This window comes from Chlorocebus sabaeus, chromosome 1 (assembly GCF_047675955.1).
Source record: "Chlorocebus sabaeus isolate Y175 chromosome 1, mChlSab1.0.hap1, whole genome shotgun sequence".
NCBI lineage: Eukaryota > Metazoa > Chordata > Mammalia > Primates > Cercopithecidae > Chlorocebus > Chlorocebus sabaeus.
This window is the reverse complement of record NC_132904.1, coordinates 69549516-69564918: the sequence shown is the minus strand read 5'-3', so window position 1 is coordinate 69564918 and position 15403 is coordinate 69549516. Positions and strand designations below refer to the sequence as shown.

At 37.9% G+C, this 15403-nt stretch overlaps 1 protein-coding gene across 2 annotated transcripts in view; it reads left to right on the top strand.

The window, feature by feature from the left end:
- FCHSD2 (FCH and double SH3 domains 2) overlaps positions 1 to 15403 on the top strand; it is a 318513-nt gene that overhangs the window by 61807 nt on the left and 241303 nt on the right. For both annotated transcript variants that reach the window (XM_008020056.3, XM_073019212.1), the window contains one exon: positions 2500 to 2545. In XM_008020056.3, coding sequence (XP_008018247.1) covers positions 2500 to 2545 — 46 coding nt within the window. The remainder of the gene's footprint in view (positions 1 to 2499; positions 2546 to 15403) is intronic.

The following is a 15403-nucleotide window of genomic DNA, read 5'->3' as shown; positions in this document are numbered from 1 at the left end:
ACACATAGTTTTCTTTAGTTTTACCATTTTGACCTTTAATTCTTTGAACATCTTTAAAACCATTGTTTTAGTATCTTTGTTTAGTAGATCTGCCATCAATTCTTTTTCAGGGACAATTTGTATTGGCTTATTTTTCCCTTTGAATGGGCCATACTTCTCTCCTTCTTAGCATGCCTTGTGATTTTTGTTGAAAAGTGGCGATTTGAATGTAATAATGTGGTAACTCTGCTCTCATTTTTTTTTTTTTCAAACATCAACTTGAACCAGAATACCGGAATTGTGGTAATTCTGCAAATTAGATTCCCCTCCTTGCCCAGAGATTTTTTTTTTTTTTTTTGATAGTTAAAAAGTTTTTAAATGTAGGTAGTCTGTACTGAGCTGTACCTGAGGTGTTAAAATCAGGTCTTCTGAAATCTTTTGTGAACCTGCACCTTCCCGTGGGCTTCTGTGGTGACTTTCCAATTTCTCCCTTAAATATGGTTGCTTTAGAATGTCTTCAAGATCTGGCTCTCAAAAGGGGAAAAAGAGAAAAATTAAGGGAGAAGGAAAAGGCGTCAGTTCTTTGAATCCTCTGAAAGTCACTTCAGTGAGAAGGAGAGGAACTTGCATCAATGCTGAGGGAAATGCAACAACAGTGGTCACCCCCTCTCTTTCTGCACCTCCATGATCAGAAGTGGTAATCTGAGGTCAGAGCACAGAGCCCCAATATTTTAAGTCAGGGTCCTTTTTGCCCACCCTTCCTGTGGTAGCTATTTGCAAGATGCTCCAGAAACATATGCATGATTGCCTGCCATGGTTTTAGGGGTGGGAGGTGGTGACTGCCACTGTGCTAAGGGCTGAAATTGGCCAAAATTAATCATAATTTATCATCCAAGGCTTCCCCTGGATGTTGCAAGCCTTCATGACTCCTAGTTCCAAAATGGTTACATGATTCATTCTGCGAGTGCAATTGTTACCTAGCCTGGGAGTCAGATTCCTGGTGTTGACTAAGCTGCCATCTTCCCAGAATCCTCTCTCATTTTTTAACCTTGAATCCACTGGAGACTTTTTTTTTTTAAATAAACATTTAAAAAGATAATATAGTCTTTGTTTTATTGTATTGGCCATTTGAAGCACCCTTGAATAAGCATGAATCTTTATGTTTAAAATGAGACTTCTTCCTTTTGTTATTTTGAAATTAAGAAATTAGTTATTTATTCAAAACAAATATAAGATCTTAAACAGTTATATTTTTATATAAGAAATCAAATCTTTTAGTGAATTTAAATGATTTTTAAGGTGAGAATTTTGGTTTCTTGCCTTTTTATTTCAGTGCTTTCCTTTTTTTTTTTTTTTCTACTTCTTACTCTCATGTCTTTGCGCTGGTGCAGTGATTTTAAGAGCACCGATTCCTGGCACATACTGGTAAAGTCTTTAAACTCAGGATATTCAAGGTAAATTGTTAGTAGTACCACATTTTGTTGACTCTACAATGCCTATGTTTGTAAGGCACACTGTTATTTTATATACCATTAAGATAGAGGAAAATACTGCTAATCGTCATTAAAAGATGCATTCCAGTATCATAAATGTTAATATAGGTAAAGGATGTACTGGCTAAGTGCATTGACTCATGCCAGTAATCCCAGTGCTTTGGGAGGCCAAGGCAGGAGTATTGCTTTGAGGCCAGGAGTTCAAGACCAGTCTGGGAAACCTAACAAGACTCCATCTCTACAAGAAGTATTTAAAAATTAGCCAGATGTGGTGGTGTGCACCTGTAGTCCCAGCCACTTCGGAGGCAGAGGTGGGAAGATCTCTTGAGCCAGGAATTAAAGGCTGCAGTGAGGTAGGACCTCATTTACTGCTGCACTTCAGCCTAGGCAACAGAACAAGACCCTGTCTCTAAAAAAACAAAACAAAACAAACAAACAAACAAAAAGGGTGTACTTTAGAATCTTTGAAATATAATACATATATGGAAAGTATGCTCTCATCATTCCACCATTTTGAGCATTTTTCATATTCAGAAGCCAATCAAATTTGATTTTCACCTTGTTTTCATTAGTTCCCTCTTACATTGGTTAAGTTCAGTAAACATCTTTAGTGCCTAATATATAGTAGCTATTCTTGTAACAGTAGCCAACATTTATATAGATTTTACCATGTGGTAGGCACTATTTTGAGTGCTTTATGTATTTCAAGTAACTAAATTTTATAATATCCTTATGAGGTGAGTACTGTTATTATCCCCATTTTAGCAAGGAGGAAACTGAGGAAGAGAGAAGTGAGGTGATTTGGCCAAGGTCATACAGCTAGTTGGTGGTAGAGCTGGGGTTTGAATGTAGATCCTCTGACTGTAGAGACCATGCTGTTAGCAGTATTCCTAAGGACATAAAAGTGAATAAAATATTGACCTTTCCCTCACATATCTTACCAGGCAGTATTTGAAGGTGTGTTGATAGATTTACATGAAATTATTAAGTTATCCTTCTGATAATTAATTTTTCTTTGTATTTTTAGGACATTCAGTCAGAAGAAGGCTGCTATTGAAAGAGAGTATGCACAGGTAAGGTTGGAATTGGAGGTCCCATTCTAGGTATACTTATTTTCTGTGGCTTAAGGACAGAAATGGTTGTTGGAGACAAGCCATAGTATCCCTATGCCTTCCTTTTCTTGTTTTTTTTTTTTTTTTCTGAGATGGAGTCTCGCTCTGTCGCCAGGCTAGAGTGCAGTGGCGCGATCTTGGCTCACTGCAACCTCCGCCTCGCAGGTTCAAGCAATTCTCCTGCCTCGGCCTCCTGAGTAGCTGGGACTACAGGCATGTGCCACCACGCCCAGCTAATTTTTGTATTTTTAGTAGAGACGGGGTTTCACCATGTTGGCCAGAACAGTCTCAATCTCTTGGCCTTGTGATCCGCCTGTCTTGGCCTCCCAAACTGTTGGGATTATAGGCATGAGCCACTGTGCCCAGCCCTTTTCTTGTTACTTCTCTCTCACTTTGATCCCCCACTTTGCTCTGTTTGAATCGTTATAAAGAAGGTTGTAAACCTGGAGGAGATATTATTTATAATATTTGTAAAGTATTTACAAGTATGAATATTGATACTTTTTACAAGTATGTTGATTTATTCTTTTTTATATGCCCCATTCTCTGCAGTTTATGGAAGGTTAATTTTTCATCAGGCATTTGGTTCTCATTATGACTGTGTTGATAAAGAGTAATAATGCTTTCAGTGGATGACATGGAGCTTTTCCTAGGAAAATTGAAGCATTTCCTTCTTTAATTTTACTTAGACCTTTAGTGCAGTCCAGATTACTAAATGTGACAAGAAAAAATTATGTTGATATATCATTTTGTGGTTGTGTAAGAATTAACAACTACTCTTTCATGTACAAAGATAATTTAATACAATTTGGAAATTTTGACCCTTTAAACAATTACTTTATCTGTGGGGTAGTATTCTAAAATTGTTACTTACTTCCGCAAATTGTAAAAGTTGTCTTTGTAGCAAAAATTTTAAAATATGGGAGATTGTTAGAAGGAAAAATTAACATAGAGTAAATTTTCTACATGGTAACCACTATTGCTGCTACTATTGTTATTCTCATTATAAATAATGAGAGATTGGGGCATGACTCTTTTAGGCTTTGTCAGATTTTTTAATAAAATTCTAATTTCATTATAGTTAATTTGGTAACTGTCTGCCTTTATTTTGGATTTGATAATCTTAGAAGAAAATCACCTATTCCTTGAAAGCTAGACAGAACTAATTAGTTCATTGGTTCAATCAGTAGTTGTTGAGTGCTTATTATGTATCAAGTGCTTTACATAATGAATAGCATCAGTTTTAATATTTCTGTTGAATGCTTTTTCTTTCTTTCTTTTTTTTTTTGAGATGGAGTCTCACTCTTTCGTTCAGGCTGGAGTGCAGTGCCGCGATCTTGGCTCACTGCATCTTCTGCCTCCTGGGTTCAAGAGATTCTCCTGCCTCAGCCTCCTGAGTAGCTGAGATTACAGGCACACACCACCATGCCCAGCTAATTTTTTTGTATTTTTAGTAGAGACAGGGTTTTACCATGTTGGCCAGGATGGTCTCAATCTCTTGACTGTGTGATCCGCCTGCCTCGGCCTCCCAAAGTGCTGGGATTACAGGCATGAGCCACCGCACCCAGCCGATTTTTGTATTTTTAATAGAGACGGGGTTTTGCCATGTTGGCCGGGCTGGTCTCGAACTCCTGACCTCAGGTGATCCACCCACCTCGGCCTCCCAGAGTGCTGAGATTACAGGCGTGAGTCACTGCACTCAGTATTGAATGCTTTTTCTATGCCTGTATAATAAATACTAGTAATGATAGCTGACATTTATTGAATCCTTTGTACCATGCTGTATTTTATGTATGTTATCTGGTTTGATCCTCTCAAACCTGTGAAATAGCAACAGTTATGATGCCCTTTACAAATACACTCTCATACGTGTAAACATACACTACATATATATTTATAAATTTGAGATGAAAGTCTATGATACACTATTTTAGCCAAGTGCAGTGGCACATGGTTGTAATCCCAGCTACTAGGGAGGCTGAGGCAGGAGAATTGCTCGAGCCCTGGAGCTGGAGATTGCAGTGAGCTGAGATAGTGCCATTGCACTGCAGCCTAGGCGATGGGAGTGAAACCCTGTCTAAAAATAAATAAATAAAAAGAAAGAAAAAAAGTCTATGATGTACTTTAAAAATTTTAATAGAAATCAAAACTTTTATATGATATAGTCTTCTGTAACAAGATTTAAAGTTTTTTTTTTTGTTTTTCTTTTTTGAGATGGAGTCTTCTTGCTCTGTCACCCAGGAAAAACCGGAGTGCAGTGGTGCAATCTTGGCTCACTGCAACTTCCGCCTCCTGGGTTCAAGCGATTCTCCTGCCTCAGCTGGGATTACAGGTGCCTGCATCACACCTGGCTAATTTTTGTCTTTTTAGTAGAGACAGAGTTTCACCATGTTGTCCAGGCTGATTTTGCACTCCTGACCTCAGGTGATCCGCCCACCTCAGCCTTCCAAACTGCTGGAATTACCATACCCAGCCTCTATATCTTTAAATAATATGCTTATAACTGACTCTTTATCAATTCTAAACATTATCACTTGATTACCTATAATAAATGAGAAACTTACTATGCTGTTCCTCTCCAGCCTACTTTTTTCAATATAATCGTGGCACTATTTTAGTACCTTTGTTACTTTTGTAACTCTAAATGATATATTTAAACTTGCTCTTTTTTTTTTTGGTCAAATACATATATGCACATAGATATTTATGCTATGTATCTGTGTGTAAATATGTATGTATGCAGGTACAGTGGAATTACATTTTACAGAGTGGTCAAAGTCAAATTTACTTGAAAATTTTCCTTTCTTTCTTTTTTTTTTGACACAGAGTCTTGCTCTATCACCCAGACTGGAATGCAGTGGTACAATCATAGCTTAGTGTAATCTTGAACTCCTGGGATCATGTGATCCTCCTGCCTCAGCCTCCTGAGTGGCTGGGACTACAGATGCGTGCCACCATGCCCATCTAGTATTTTTATTTTGTAGGGAAAGGGTCTTACTTTGTTGCCCAGGCTGGTCTCAAACTCTTGGGTTCAAGTAATTCTCCTGTCTTGGCCTCTCAGAGCACTGGGAATTAGAGGCATGAGCTACCACGCCTGGCTGAAAAATTTATTTAAATGTCTCTCACATAGAGTATAGCTGGTTTTGTTTATACAATCCTATATAATAATGTATGTAAACTATGTAAGGTATCTAATAATGCATTAAAAAATTTTTATAAAGTAATCATATGCAGAAATTAAAATGCTCCAGTGTGTCTCTGCTTGGGACAATCAAGCCCATTTATAGAGAGCCAGTTTACTGCCTGTTTTTGTTACTTATCACATTTGCCCTTTAGATGATCCTTCTCAGTTCTTACTCTTTAATGTTTTCCCAATTAATTTTCAACTTATTTCCTGAGTTATAGACACAGATATTTCTATCCTCTTTCTTTGGTTGTGTAAACATTGTTTTTACTTCTGGTCAATAGTAGAGAAACCTCTGAAATAATTAACATATTCTTTCTGTAGATTTTGCCAGTATACATTGATTATTTCAGGCTTATTTGCATTTCCTGTATGAGGGCAGGATGTGGTCAGAGAGGACAGTTGCATTATTTAAATTATTTACTTCTAGACCAGGCGCAGTGGCTCACACCTGTAATCCCAGCACTTTGGGAGGCTGAGGTGAGCGGATCACGAGGTCAGGAGTTCGAGACCAGTCTGGCCAACATGGTGAAACTCTGCCTCTACTAAAAATACAAAAAAAAATTAGCTGGGCGTGGTGATGGGCACCTATAGTCCCAGCTACTCGGGAGGCTGAGGCAGAAGAATCACTTGAAACGGAAGGCGGAGGTTTCAGTGAGCCGAGATGGCACCACCGCACTCCAGCCTGGGCAACAGAGCAAGACTGTCTCAAAAAAAAAGAAAAAAAAAATTATTTATTTCTCTTACCTCTTTTGGCTTAGTGTAGAGTTAAAATTTTGGGGGATAAATTTTAAAAAGTTGAAATATAGCCTATTTGTAGTAAGATGGAGAAGTCCTTAGTACACTGATAAATTTTTGTGAACACACTCATGTAACTGTTATCCAGATTAAGATATAGAACATTACCAGCAGGCCAGGCGCAGTAGCTTATGCCTGTAATCTCAACACTTGGTGAGGCCAGAGCAGATTGATCACTTTAGACCAGGAGTTTCAGACCAGCCTGGACAACATAGTGAGACCCCATCTCTATACAAAATAAAAAAAAATTAGCCAGGCGAGGTGGTGCATGCCTGTAGTCCTAACTACTTGGAGACTGAAGCAGGAAGATCACTTGAGTCCAGGATTTCAAGGGTGCGGCTGTGATGGTACCACTGCACTCCAGACTCAGTGATAGAGTGAGACCTTGTCTCTAAAAAAGAACAATCCCCTATCCCCCAAGAACATTATCAGGGCCCCAGAAGCAGTTAATATTCATACCTTTCAATGGCAACTGGTACTTTTTTTTTTTTTTAATCAGAATAGTTGTTATTTTTTGGATTTCTGATTCTTGAACTTAAGTGGTGTCATAGAATATGTACCCTTCTGTGTCTGATTTCTTTCATTCAGTATTCAGCTTTTAAGCTTCATGCATGTTGTTGCATGTAGTAGTAGTTCATTCTTCTTTACTTTATTGTGTCCACTGAATGAATATATCACGATTTATACTGGTGAAGAAAATTCCTATTGTTTTTGTTTTGTATGAGTTTTGACTAGGGCTTCTAAGCAAAGGTTTTATACATGTCTTTAGGTGGACATATGAACATATCTCTCTTTGGTATATGTCTATGAGTAGAACTGCTGGGTCATTGGGCATGTGGTATGTTCTACTTTAGTAGATACAGCCAGTTTTCCTAAGTGACTGTACCAGTTTACGTCCAGCAATGTATGAGAGTTCCAGTTGCTTCATATCTTTGCTAAAGTTTAGTATTCTCTAAAATTAAAAAGACTGACATTTTGATGAGTATATAGTAGTATCTCATTTTCTTTTTAATAAGCCTTAACAAAATTGACATATACATACAGAGAAGTGTACAGGTCATAATTATGTAGCTTCAGGAATTTTCAAAGCAAACGCATCCATATAACTAGCACCCAGGTCAAGAAACACATTAACAGCATCCCAGAAATTCCTCTTGTTCCCTACTTTTACTGCCCTCACTCTTATTCAAGGAATCTACTATACTGACTTAAAAAATAGCTTTATTGTTATGTAACTGATACACAATAAGCCACACAATTTATAATTTGATAAATTTTGGCATGAATATATATACCTGTGAAACTAGCATCACAAGCAGGATAATGAACACATCTGTAAGCCCCCAAAGTTTTCTTGTGTATCCTTATAATCCCTCTCTCCCTGCTGGCTTCTTCATTTAGCATTAACTATTTTGTACTTTATGTTGCTGTGTGCATCAGTATTTCATTTCTTTTTATTGCTGTGTAGTATTCCATTGTATGTATGGATATACCACAGTTTATCCATTTTCCTGTTGATGGACCTGTGAGTTATTTCTGCTTTTTTGGATATTATAAATAAAGTTGCTATAAACATTTGTGTATGGTTAAGTGGTTTCATTCCTCTTGGGTAAGTGGAGTGGAATGGCTGAATCATTTTTAACTTTTTAAATAACTGCCAAACTGTATTCCAAGGAGTTTGTTCCCACCAGCTGTATATGTGAGTTCTAGGTGCACCACATCCTCCTCAACAATTAGGTATAGTTAGTCTTCTTAGTTTTGATATTATGGTAGATGTGTAATAGTATTTATTGTGGTTTTAATTTGTATTTACCCAATATCTAATGATGCTAAGCATCATTTTCATGTGTTTATTTGCCATCTGTAGTCTGTGGTGAGATGTTTATTCAAATATTTTACTGATTTTTTTAAAAATTGGGTTTTCTTAATTTTTAAAGAAACATTATTAAAGTTTTCAAACATGTGAAAGTAGAAAGAATTAGCATAATGAACTCTTTTTTTTTTTTTTTTTTGAGACAGAGTCTCGCTCTGTTGCCCAGGCTGGAGTGCAGTGGCACGATCTTGGCTCACTGTAAGCTCCGCCTCCCAGGTTCATGCCGTTCTCCTGCCTCAGCCTCCCAAGTAGCTGGGACTACAGGTGCCCACCACCATGCCCGGCTAATTTTTTGTATTTTTAGTAGAGGTGGGGTTTCACTGTGTTAGCCAGGATGGTCTTGATCTCCTGACCTCGTGATCCGCCCGCCTCAGCCTCCCAAAGTGCTGGGATTACAGGTGTGAGCCACTGCGCAGGGCCTAGCATAACAAACTCTTATTAGCTATTACCCAGCTTCTACTAGTATCAGTACATTACGAAATTTGTTTCATTTATAGCTTCCCACCTGCTATCCCTTGCTGGTTACTTTAAAAAATACTTTTGGGAGGCCGAGGTGGGTGGATCATGAGGTCAGGAGATTGAGACCATCTTGGCTAACACGGTGAAACCCTGTCTCTACTAAAAATACAAAAAATTAGCCGGGCGTGGTGGCGGGCGCCTGTAGTCCCAGCTACTCGGGAGGCTGAGGCAGGAGAATGGCGTGAACCCGGGAGGTGGAGCTTGCAGTGAGCCGAGATTGCGCCACTGCACTCCAGCCTGGGGGACAGAGCGAGACTCCGTCTCAAAAAAAAAAAAAAAAGAAAAAATGTTATGTATACTTTTAATTTACATATCATTAATGATTCATCTATCTTAAGTATATAATTAAGTGATTTTTAGCAAACATACAGTTATGCCATAATCAGCACAATTCAGTTTTAGAACATTGCCATTATTCCAGTTCATTTCCTGTGCCTGTTTGAAGCCGGTCTCTACTTTTATCCTGAGCCCAAGGTAACCATCAGCTTTATGTCCTATAAAATTGCCTCTTCTGGACATACCATACAAATGTAATCATATGGTATGTCTCCTTCCTTGTCTTCTTTCACTTAGCAAATTTTTTTGAGGTTCTTACATGTTTTACCATGCATCATTAATTTATTCCTTTTTATTGGTGACTAGTGTTTCTTGGCACGGATATATAACATTTTGTTTATCCATTCACCAACTGGTGAGCATTAGATTGCTTCCCATTTTCCCATGTTTCAAATTTGGTTAGGTGTAATGCTGCCTAATAACCATATTAGTCTTTATTTAGACATGTTTTCATATTTCATATTCTAGTCTTTATTTAGACATGTTTTCATATTTCTTGGGTATGTACTAAGAGTAGAATTGTCAGGCCATTTGGTGATTTTATGTTTAACATTTTTTTGTTTGTTTTTGAGACGGGTTCTCACTCTGTTGCCCAGGCTGGAGTAAAGTGGTATGATCATGGCTCACTGCAGCCTTGACCTCCCCGGGCTCAGGTGATTCTCCTGTGTCAGGCTCCCAAGTAGCTGAGACTACAGGTGTGCACCACCATGCGTGGCTAATTTTTGTATTTTTAGTAGAGATAGATTTTGCCATATTGCCCAGGCTGGTCTCGAACTCCTGGACTCAAACGATCCGCCCACTTCAGCCTCCCATTGTGATGGGATTACAGGTGTGAGCCACCATGCCTGGCCCCCATGTTTAACAACTTTTTCTTTGTTGATTTTATTTATTATTGTTTTTTGAGACAGTCTTGTCAGTGGTGTGATCTTGGCTTACTGCAAACTTCTGCCCCCTGGGTTCAAGAGATTCTCATGCCTCAGTCTCCTGAGTAGCTGGGATTACAGGCATGCACCACCACTCCCAGCTAATTTTTGTATTTTTAGTAGAGTTAGGTTTCGCTATGTTGGTCAGGCTGGTCTTGAACTCCTGACCTCAAGTGATCCGTCCCCCTTGGCCTCCCACCATGTTTAACTTTTTAACAAATGATCAAACTATTTTCCAAATTGACTGTATCATTTTGCATTACCCCTTTGCATTGTGTTTGCGTTCTTGTTTTGCAATGCATGAAGGTTCTAGTTGTAGTAATGTCCTAGCTAATACCTGTCATTGTCTGTTGTTTCTGATTATAACAATCATAGTGGCTATAATCAATCATTATGAATGGTGCCACTGTGAGCATTCTTATATGTATCTTTTGGTGACTATATGAATGTGTTCTATTGGGTATTTATCTAAGGAATGGAATTATTGTGTCATAGGTTATGTGTTGTTCAGCTTTAGGAAATACCATGAAATGGTTTTCTAAGGTGATTATTGCAATTTACAATCCTGTGAGCAGTGAATGAGAGTTGTTATTGCTTTAAATCCTCACCTACACTTGGTTTTGTCTGTGGTTTTCGTTTTAGCCTTTCTCGTGAATATATGATGGTAAAGAATTGTGGGTTTGATTTACACTTTCCTGATGATTAATGAAGTAGAGAAACTTTTAATATCTTGACTGGGCATTTAAATATTTTGTGTTATTAAGTGCCTGTTAAAGTCTCTTCTTGGCTTTTCTCTTACTGATTTATGGTCTTTCTTTCCCTGCCTTCCTCCCTCCCCACTGTCCGTCCATCCATCCTTGGGACAGGGCCTCACTCTGTCACCTAGGCTGGAGTGCAGTGGCGTGATCCTAGTTCACTACAACCTTGAACTCCTAAGCTCAGGTGATCTTCCTACCTCAGCCTCCCAAAGTGCCAGGATTACAGGCATGAGCCATTGTGCCTGGCCAGTTTATACTATCTCTTTGTACTTTCCAAATTTGACTCCTGTGTCAGATGTATGTATTACACATACCTCTGTAATTTCATGTGGAAATGTTTTGTTTGGTAGCTTTTTATCTGTTAATGGTTTCTTTTGATGAAAACGAGTTTTTAATTTTAAGGAAATATGTTTTTTTCTTTTATATTCAGTGCTCTCTTTATGTCCTACTTAAGGATATATTGCTGTCCTAAAGTCCACCCTAAGTGTATTACGCAGTATTATGGAATTTTTATTGTTTAATATTTCACATTTAGTTCTATGGTCTTTCTGAAGTGAATTTTCATATATGGTATTGTATTGGGGTGAGGATTTCATTTTCTATATGGATATTCAGTTGAGGAATCATATTTCATGCTTGCACATATTTTATACTTGCACACATAAGTCCTTGCACATACAGAGTTTTATTCTATGATTTTATGTAGTCTTGCAAGCATATTTTATGCTTCCTCAACTGAAAATCCATATAGAAAAGTTTATTTCCCCTGAGTGCACTCCAGCACTGTATTGAAGTGATATTTTGTGGCACATTAGTTAACTGTGTATGTAAGTCTGTTTCTGGACTTTTTATTCTAGTCTACTGACCTATCTTTGAAATATTTTTTTCCCAGTATGACATTGTTTTAAGTACTGTGTCTTTATAACAATAAATCTTGATATCTGTTAGTTTAAGATCCTATACTATTATTGTCTTTGTATTTTCTTATACATTTTATAATCAGTTTGTTGATTTCCCCCATATGCTGCCTGATATTTTGATTGGACTTGGTTTGAATCTTTAAGTCAATTTAGGGGGAACTGACATCTTAACAATAACAAGTCTAGGGACTGTGGATGTAGCAATACTCAAAAAAGAAAAAAAAAAAAATCCTTGCATATATAGGGTTTTTATTCTTTGATTTTATGTGGTCTTCCGGTTAAATACATTAACTTCTTTCTCTTCAAAGCCACTTATATGGCATTATGGCCAACTGGAAAAGAATGACTTTTATAGAAAAAGATCAACTTTATAGAATTATTATGAGGGGTATATGTTGTTATCCTCTATGCAAAGGATTGACTGACTAAAAAGATTGAGTATTTGTGAGGTTTACAGATACAGGTGAGCCGTCCCAATAGAAAAATGTTATGAAGGAAATTAAAGTGAGATTGATCGTATGACAGCAATTTGAAAAATTTTACCTCAAGCACATGGAAAGTAAACTTGTATTACCTCTTTAGGGCAATGTTAGAAGAAAGAAAGAAAATAATATTGCAAAACCTTACTTGTATAAGTGGAGGGATTCAAGCAGTGAACTTTTTCAAGTTGCTTGGCAGTTTCAGTTTCCTACAAGAGTATTAATGTTTTATTTTTAAGTATGGTTTGTGAAGTTCACTTTGTAATTCTCCAGAAGTAACAGATGTATTGCATATCTGTTTCTACAAATAACAAATGTATCTGTGAAAACAGAAGTCATATAAGAATAACTGAGCAACATTAAATATTAGGAAAGAATCAAGTCTGGCTTCTGACTGCAATTAGCTAACCACTGAGATGTTGGTAAAATCATTTGCAGTACTCAAACTGAAATTGCTACAGGCAAGTTCTGTGTATTAAAGTACTTCCTGTAGTCTTTGGCAGAATGCTGCTAGTGAAGGAAGGATACAAAAGGTTACTGTGGCTGGAGAGAAGGAGCAGGAAAACATTGTGGACTTTCAGGGCGGCTCCTTGCTTAAGGACAAACACAGAGTAAACATAGACATGTTGGCAAATACCCTGTGGTATTTATACTGTTGCACCTAAAATTTGTTGCTATTTTTATTCTTTTAAGAAATAAAATTATGAAGACTTGGGCATACTGTACAAGAAGTTAGTGTTATGTGCATGTGGTGGGGGTTCTTTTTTGGTGAATTTCATCTGCTTAGAATCTTAAAAATGTAGCTTAATTTAGCTGCGTGTGGTTAGCTTTCTGTCTAATGCTATTAGAGATTAATGGTGAATATATTTGGAGCTTTTCTTTCTGCCAGTCTTCTTCTATAGAACAAATAAGGTGACAGGATAACTATCACGGTAGAAAGTCCACCAGCGCAAAATTGAGTATTATTTTCTGTGTCCTGTTTTGTAAATTACTTTTAAAAATCTTATTATTTTTATTTTATTTTTCCTTAGCTTATAACAGTGTTTAGAAATTCATATAGAAAGAAGAACAGATGGATTCCTCTCTCAAAATGTTGGTACAGTTTGATTTTTAAGATCTTAAAAACATCATTGAAGGAAGAAATGGTAGCTATAATTAAATGTTAGTGCTCTTGAGGACATAGATTTGCTAGTAAGTTTCACCTTTTCATGGCTGTTCTGTGGCACTTCTTGTAAAGGTGTTGAGAGGAAATCATTGTTGATGCTGATCCCCATTATCCTCCCCTAACCGTCTGTTTCTGTGTTTGAATTTAGTGGTTAGGCCAGGATAAAATGGGGTGGAGAGAGGGGAGCATTCAAACTAGATCTATGACTTTGAACCTTTTGTGTGTGAACATGCCTGTTTTTATTTTGGCTCCTTTTATACAGGACATATTAGTCTGCATATGCCTTCACTCATTTGTTGTTTACCTGGTCCCACTGGTTGAGTTTGAGTCCCCTGCCCTGACCACTGATCAAAAAATATGATTTTTTAAAGGCACCTCTGGCTTAACCTCTCTATATGAGTTTATGCTGTGGACTCTTTCTCTGTGTTATGGGTTAAAGAACATGTATTAAGATCGTGTGTTAGGCACTGTTCTAAGCACTTTACATAGATTAACTCATTTATGTTTTCCCAGTAACCTTTTCGGGATACAGTAGTTACTGTTATTCCTATTCTACAATTGTGGACACCAAGGCAAGTAACTTAGAGTCTTCCTGTGTTTCACTCCATCCATTTCCCTCCCTTCAAATAATCTACTACTGGACACTTTTTTTTTTTTTTTTTTTGAGATGGAGTCTCATTCTGTCACGAGGCTGAAGTGCAGTGATGTGATCTCGGCTTGCTGCAACCCCCGCCTCTCGGGTTCAAACGATTCTCCTGCCTCAGCCTCCCGAGTAGTTGGGACTACAGGCGCGCACCACCATGCCCAGCTAATTTTATCTTGTATTTTTAGTAGAGACACGGTTTCACCATGTTGGCCAGGATGGCCTCAAGCTCCTGACCTCGTGATCTGCCTGCCTCGGCCTCTCGAAGTGCTGGGATTACAGGCGTGAGCCACCGCGCCCAGCTCTGGACACATTTTAAGAGAGACATTGGCAGTCTGAAGTGCATCCAAAAGAAGATGACCAAAGATGGTGGGTGGGTTGAAAATGATGCTGTTTGGGAAATCGAAGAAACTGCATATTTTCAACAGCCTCCATTATAGATTTCATGCGTATGCATGTGAATTGAGTTTGACTAGTTTTTTGTAAATCTGAAGTGCAAAACTAGGAAGGGGGAGTAGAGAGATCAGGATGACAAAAGGTATTATCTAGTTAGAGCAGCTCCAGAATGGAAGGGACTGTGTCTTCCAAAAGTGTTCCAGTAAAATAATTGGTAGACCATCTTTTAGTAATACGGTAGGAGGCATTTATGTAAAACATTTTTCTCCTTAAAGGTTTTTGTTTAGGTGTTTCCAATTGTTTATGGTATTATAGGACAAATAAAACGTGTGAAGGCCCTTCCCATCTGAAGGATGCCAGTTCGCAACTTCTGCTTTAATTGTTCTAGGTTTTACTTCTGAATCAAACTAAATTCTTAGTTTTCAGACCACATTATTTTCTCTCCCAGCAGACTGCTTTTACTGAGGTATACTTAAACCTCACTTAACTGACCACTGAGGTGTTAGTTAGTTATTAAGTGAATGGTGACTCTCTGAGGTCACCATTCAATACTGTATATGTACATTCTAACTTTCTACCTGGTCTTGATCTATTACTCTCTGAGGTCACCATTCACTTAATAACTTGTTCAATTTCATGGTTTTTTAAAAAAATTTGACATTTAGTCTGGGCATGGTGGCTCACCCCTGTAATCCCAGCACTTTGGGAGGCCAAGGTGGGCAGATCACTTGAGGCCAGGGGTTCGAGATCAGCCTGGCCAGCATGGTGAAACCCCATCTCTACTAAAAATACAAAAAAATTAGACAGACACGGTGGTGGGCACCT